The 6,968-nt window shown below is 41.4% G+C and overlaps 1 protein-coding gene across 1 annotated transcript; it reads right to left on the minus strand.

The window, feature by feature from the left end:
• Window positions 1-866: 866 nt before the first annotated feature.
• Window positions 867-5,735, minus strand: LOC139266905 (nuclear receptor subfamily 0 group B member 2-like). Its single transcript, XM_070884530.1, has 2 exons — window positions 5,163-5,735; window positions 867-1,474 (listed from the first exon to the last, which is right to left on the minus strand). The coding sequence occupies exons 1-2, from the start codon at window positions 5,728-5,730 to the stop codon at window positions 1,227-1,229; spliced, it is 816 nt and encodes a 271-aa protein (XP_070740631.1). The 5' UTR covers window positions 5,731-5,735; the 3' UTR covers window positions 867-1,226.
• Window positions 5,736-6,968: the final 1,233 nt, after the last annotated feature.

The following is a 6,968-nucleotide window of genomic DNA, read 5'->3' on the forward strand; positions in this document are numbered from 1 at the left end:
GGGCTGCGAGATCTACGTCAACGGGTCTAGTTCGGTAGTGAACAGGGAGCGTTTCACCGGGATTTATGAGCCTATGGCTGGGATAGCAAGGGCCATTAAACTCCCGAGCACCCTGAGCGGCCAGCACATCGAACTGTTGACAGAGATGTATGTCGTTACCCATGCCGACGAGTACCCGGCCCCATACACTATCTGCTCAGATTCCGTATTTACGTGCAATTCATGCACCGAATACTTGGCCATCTGGGCTTGTCGCGGTTTCACATCCGCAGACGGGACGCCCTTAGCAACAGCACCATTGCTGAGAAAGGTCTTAGAGGCCACAGGGACCCTGGATGTCATCACATCCACAAATAAAGGCTCATTCTAAGACAGAACCCAGAGGGAAAGGCAACCAAAGGGCAGATGAGTTAGCCAAGGAAGGAACCGGGGAAGGAGTTTTTTGGGATTCATACGGGTCCAGCTCAGTAGCAGCGATCCGGGACAAAGTGGGGACATCAGGGAGTGCAGGGGTAGCGTTGGCGCCAGACCTGAGGCAAGTCCAGGCACAGGATCCCGTTCTCAAGGTCGTCTTGGAGCAGCTAGCTAAGGATGAGAAGGTAGAAGGTTCGGTTGGGGTAGCGGGCATCACCCAGGGTGTAAGCGGTGTGATTCGAAACCACCAAGGGTAAAAGCATTTACATGGGTATTGCCCCAAACGCTATGCAATTTCTAGCCCAATATATTGTTTAAGTCAAATAAGATAACCCATTGAGGCAAGGAAGCAAGGCATATTTTTTATTTTATATCATTAAGTAAAGATAAATGTACTAATTGAACTTAGTGAATCTGATTATAACTGTTGCTCCGTATGTTCACTCACTGGAGGAGAATTTCAACTCACGGCTGCCGGTTATTTTTAATTTATTTTGACCATGTCTGTAGCTCCTTTTCCACATTTATTTGTTGATATGCTTATTCATCACAGGTTTTTTAAGAAAGATAACATAGGGGGAAAAATGATATGGAATGTAAACTAATCCACAGCTCCAATTTTATTAAACAAAACAAAAGCATAAATAAGCACTTGTTAATAACATGCCTCCATGTACATACAACAAATGACAGTTACTATACATATTGCACAAAAAGCTGCTACAGGTTTGCTACATACAGAACTATAAAATATATTCAAAAGTCACAAAGTATTGAAAAGATTCAAGTGTGGAGGATAGCATTCTTGCAGTTTAATTTAGTTTTGCACAGAGCATCTCTAAGAGTAGCTCGTTCATATTCACTTTGCCCAAGACTGGTCTGAAAAAAAGTTCTGTGACAGATGTAGTGCTGACCATTCTGAGGGTGGAGAGAGTCAGTAGTATTCGAGCAAACCTCGCCTGATCCCCATTGTGCATCATGCTGATGAATTCGTTCAGTGTGTGTTGGGCTTCTTGCTGCAGGGCCAGGATGTACAGGGATGTCCTTAAACTAGGAACATCTATAAAACAGGATAATGAAGGGTTATGCTCATTTCAAAAGAAGGAAATTGCTTAAATTCACAGATACTCAGTGTTATGTTCTGAAAGACAATGCAAAATCTCTTTTCTCTTCCTTTATTTCTCTTCAATGCAATTGCTGATGACCTGGCTGAGTTTGGGAATTCATTATATGAGCAGTCATGAACACGAATCTGCATTCTTTCACTCAGTGACACACACTTTCTTTGCTTCATGTGAATTATGCTGGTTTAAACTTTGTCGTTTTAGTGCAATGTAAAACTTGGATGTGAAATATGTTTTTGCCATCAAATATCTCTCACTAGAAATGTCAAAGTACTGATTTATAAACAATGTGACTGAAAACTGGGTAAACAAAGTAGGAGGTTGTTCCTATGTTTCCCCATGCAGCAAGCACCAAATCTCAGCTGGGTTGTCAGGTGGAGATACCAAACAGAGACTAGACACTTCACCACAAGCAACAAGTGAGAAAATTGAAGATTCAGACACCTCAAGCTACTCTCATGCATTAACTCCTAGCTGGAGCATTGGCATTGAATTGCCTGACTGTCCACCTTTTCATTATGGGAATAATGCATAAGCTGGCATGGAGTCTAGAGAAGAGAAATTATACAGTAAAATGGGGAAAAATTTACTTCTCGTTGGATCAGGTTCTGGTATTTTTCTGCACACCCCCTTGCGGGATTGTAAAACTGAGGTATTAACATTAAAAAATGTTTTTTAAAAAATGGTGTCTGGGTGTTCCTGATCGGCTGACATTTTTTGACATGATGGAGTAGAAATGTATTTGTGGCCATTTTTAATGAATTGATTAACATGATTGGGTCAGCCCATGTAAAATAAATAGATTTTGTTACAACGGTGAGCAGTGAAATTTCACTTAATGCATTAACCAGCATTTTAAAAAACACATTAAAGAATTTCTACCCATAAAATGACAAATGAATGTACAGAGCATCACCTAACACATCAATCCTTATTTTATTTGTGAAAACTTTCTGTACCCCTGAATTATAATTGTTTTTGGTCTACAAACATGTAGCACTTCTGCAAGTATCAGAGGATACTAAATGTTGCATTTATTTGAAGCTATGTATGAGGGCACAAATTCCTTCTTTCTGATTTTCCCCCTTTCTACTGCTCCATGAACCACACACCTCCTGCATCTAAAAGGGTCTCCACCATCAATGCCACTCTTGGATGATCAGCATGTGTATGGTGGAGACCAAAACCATTTTGTTTCTCGATCTCAGCAGAAGGAGATTAAAATTGTATCACTTTGTTGCATAATGTGATTGTGTTGTAACTTACAACACTATTGTCTTAGAATATTCATTTTACGTTTTTTATTAATAAAAATGCTATTTCTGAATTATTAAATCTTTCCCCTTCCCCCTCCCTTCCAGCCCTCCATCAATGTCACTTTGAGCTGTCTGCTGGAAGATATGCAATATTGTTTTCATTATGGAGATGCCTGTTGCTTCTGAGTTTCCTTAGCCCACTTCATAGAAAGGCAGAAGCTCCCCTCTCATTAGTAGAACAGCTGAGATCAGGAACTCAGTTCCTCACTGCTATGGAACTGCACATTGGTGTTCCATGAATATGCAGCAATTTATTCAATCTTTAATATCAGATTGATAAATGATTACTGTAAAATATCTGTATGTGTTTTAAATTAAGAAATCAAAGTTCTTAGCAGAAAAACAATTGGAATTTTTATCATGCAAAAGTTTGTACTGAATGCTTCCATCCATATATAATAATCATCAGTTTCTATTATGGTCTAATTTTCAAAAGATAAACTCAACATATTGATTATTGGTCACTGAGGAAACAGGAAGATAGCAAAGTTTGCTCTGTTTTCTTTTCAAATTTCAATTAACACCCAATAGAAAGTACACTTGACCAACAATGATTCAAATGATGACTAGGTACAATCTATTGTACACAATCCACAATAGGTAGCATTTAAATCACTAATGATATGAACAAATGCATCATTCCCTCATGTCAAGTCCTTCTAAATATCACTGATTTCCTACAATGAATACAGCCAGAGTTTTCAAAGAACATTACTATTATAATGAGTACTTTTAATACTCTCCTTTTAGGTCTCCCATGCAAAGTTGTTAAAATGCCTGTTATCTTTTTAAAGCATTAATTAGTGAACTAATGTGCGAGATCACAAAATATATAAAGATGAGGAAGGGCATACAGCCCATTCTGGCTTATCCATGCAAAGAAAACTATCTTCTTCTAAGGCAGTCCCTTGGAGTCGAGGATGACTTAAACTGTGGTTCCCTCATCACAACATCAAACTCATTCTTAAATGATTCCAGTGTTTTTGCCTCTACGACTCTACCCAGAAGTGCATTCCATGTATTGATCACTGCTTGTGTGCAGTACAGCATCCTTACTGCAGAAATTCACCAAGGCTTCTTCAACAGCATCTCCCAAGCTTGTGTCCTCTACCATCTAGTAGGACAAGGGCAGCAGGTGCATAGGAACACCTTCAAGTTCCCCTCCAAGTCACACACCATCTCGACTTGGAAATATATCGCCGTTCCTTCATCGTCTCTGAATCAAAATCCTGGAACTACCCCCATAACAACACTGTGGGAGTACCTTCACCACACAGACTGCAGCGGATCAAGAAGGCAGCTCACCACCACCTTCTCAAGGGCAATTAGGGGTGGGCAATAAATGCTGGCCTTGCCAGCGATGCACATATCCCATGAATGAATTTTAAAAGATTAGTCCTAAATCTCCCTTTCTCTAGTTTGAGCTTGTCTCACCTTTGTCCTGCATTTATGGCTTACTTTGAAATAGTGTTCCAGATTTACCTTTTTTATGCCATTTCCTTTTTATTTATACCTCACAGTCACCTCCTTTCAAAGCTGAGAAGCCCAAGTTTCTCCAGTATTTCCTTATAACTCAATCCACTGATGCTAGCGATGAGACTTATGGCACTTTTCTGAACCACTGCCAGGGCTTGAATGCTTCCCTTGTGTGTTGGTGGTAAGACCTGGACCTGGAAGTCAAGGTGTAGTCTGATGAGAGCATGACTTTCTCTGACTGACTATATGTCAGAATTTTATTTGCCTTGTTGATTCAGAGAGTCGCAGCATCGCAAGAGTCCATTCAACTAAAGAATGCTAATTCTTCAACTGAAGCTATCTACTTTAATTCCGTTTCTCTGTTCTGTCCCTGTATCCTTTTATTATTCTTCCTTATAGGTTGCCTGAGTTTAAATCTCAGCCACTGATGATACTAAGCTCTTTTCTTCCCCCACAAGCTTCCACCAATGTCACTCTGAAAGGTGTGCAGTGCAAGCCTGAGTGACTTTTCTTTCCATTACACCACATAGGTTGCCCCACACAACACGTTACCAATCTAGCTGGCTCATGAGGCAGACGGATGGTAAGTAATTGTGAGCAGACGGACCTGGACCTCTACAGTACCCTTAGTGGCTTAACCATCTATAGTCCAGCAGAAGACCATCAGACCCAATACAACTCTCCTCAACTGGAGAGAATTTCCTTAGTGCAGAGGGTTTAACCAGACAAGGAACAACATGAGGGAGAATGGCATAAACTTTTTAAAAAAGAGTTATCTATTTTGTGAGTAATAATTAAAAAACAAGTTATTGAAATTTGGTTTATTTCTCACCTGGATTGAAAAGAGTGATGCCTTTGAGATATGCATATTCTTTGGTGCTGATATCCATACTCCAGAGTTTCATAAGAAATATCTTCAGTCTTTGAACTTCTGCCAGAATAGGGGCATTCAAGGCTGTCTCCTGGTTCTGTCCATCCACTGATTTCTGATTCAAGAGAATCTTCCTCAGCAAGCTGGGTGCCACAGCTTCAGTAACCTCAAAGTCTACTCTTTCCTGAGCCAGGCCCAAGACAAAGAGCGGAGCCCAGCAATTCTGCACCAGCAGGACCTGATCCCCTTCCGGTAGCTGACAAAAGGAGGGCAAGTTTTTAATGAAATTCAATGTCTTTAGCAGCACTTCTGAAGCCAGTCTGCAAGTGAGTTCTGGCGTTTTGAGAACAACCTTTCTTCTAAACTCACAGGAACACCCAAGAGCTGAAGGGTGATGGTGATGTCGATAGTGACACCAGCTTGATTCGCTGGGATGATCTTTGTTGAGAATGCTGTAGAGTATGCTGCTGTGTGATCCCTGTCCGCAGTGACATTTATCAAAATTCACTGATTGGGATACGCAAGCCATTTTTAACTGCCTGCAATCCTTCTGTACCTTATCTGCCTTCACAGTCACTGAACTCTGCATTTATAGGCTCAGCGTAAGCCCTGCTGTAAAAGTACCTTGAACTTCTACTGCCCTCGACTACCATTTAAAGACAAGCCAGGCGTGGCTGATTCATTCAAATGGCTTTTTATGTTGATTGGTTACCTGATTTATCTGAATGGCAGGAATGGTGAGGGCTTTATCTCTGCAAGATTAATAGAGGATGTATTGTTGGTCACCACATATACTGCTGTGAAGGAGTCATCCGTACCCTGGTACCAATGACCTCCTTATGCTGCCAACTAAGGTGATGTAATTTTTTACAATCATGGGAGTTATGTCAAATTCAGCCTGTCCTTGAAAACAGCCAAGCTGAGAACACAACATGTTTAGCTGTCAGTTCCACTTCCTTTGGAAGTGCTTCAATTATCTTGGTGCCAATATTTGAAAGTTCAGATTTAAACTATAATGTGTGGCTGAACCTGTGGCAGTCAGCAGCAGAAGTGCTCTGACACATTGTAGCATGGAGCTGTGTAATGTGGATTCACATACACAACACCCCTGAATGGAAAGTGTCCGGTCTCAGGGGCAGTGTGGAGGCTAAGAGCTTCCCCAAAGAGTGGGAAAGTCACAGGGTCAGTGTGATATATTCACAGAGCACAGCACACACAGCTCCTAACATGGCAGGCAGCTCTCTCGGAAGCCTCCGGAATCTGCCTGGTTCTGTTTAATTCTTAACTCTGCAGTTGCAGTACACAATGCGTCCACATCCACAGTGTGGAGCTACAAACATTACAAGCTTGCAGACATTACAGTCAGAGAGCAAGGTTTCCCTCATACACCTCGTAAAAGTATTTATAAAGTGCTGTTGGAAGCAAGTCAGTTGCCTATTGAGACAAGATTAGTAGGATTTATAAAGAGCAGTACGTGCCCCTATGGCTCAGTTTATAAAGCAAACATGTAAATGAGCCTCACAGACTAGCCATTACCAGTTAGCTAATCTCACCTAGGGTGCCAGTAGCATACTGTTGCCCCTCCGCCGGATTAGGGAGGTGAAGATTAGCCAGGGATCCTGTTCTTGATCTCTATCCTGGGCACCATTGCTGGAATTGCATGTGTGTTGACGTTGGGTGAAATCAGATCCAGCTGAACTATGATGGCTCCTGTGGTTGAATAGCCTGCAAACACTCAGTGTCTAAGCTCACACATGAAGAACAGCC

Source organism: Pristiophorus japonicus, chromosome 7, assembly GCF_044704955.1.
Source record: "Pristiophorus japonicus isolate sPriJap1 chromosome 7, sPriJap1.hap1, whole genome shotgun sequence".
Lineage (NCBI taxonomy): Eukaryota > Metazoa > Chordata > Chondrichthyes > Pristiophoridae > Pristiophorus > Pristiophorus japonicus.

Bases quoted from the DNA above. Each gene is read 5' to 3' on its own strand.
- LOC139266905 (XM_070884530.1), bottom strand. From the start codon at position 5,730: ATGGCTTGCGTATCCCAATCAGTGAATTTTGATAAATGTCACTGCGGA. The intron at 1,475-5,162 runs GTGAGAAATAAA...CCTGTTTTATAG, and splicing joins CATCACTCTTTTCAATCCAG to ATGTTCCTAGTTTAAGGACA.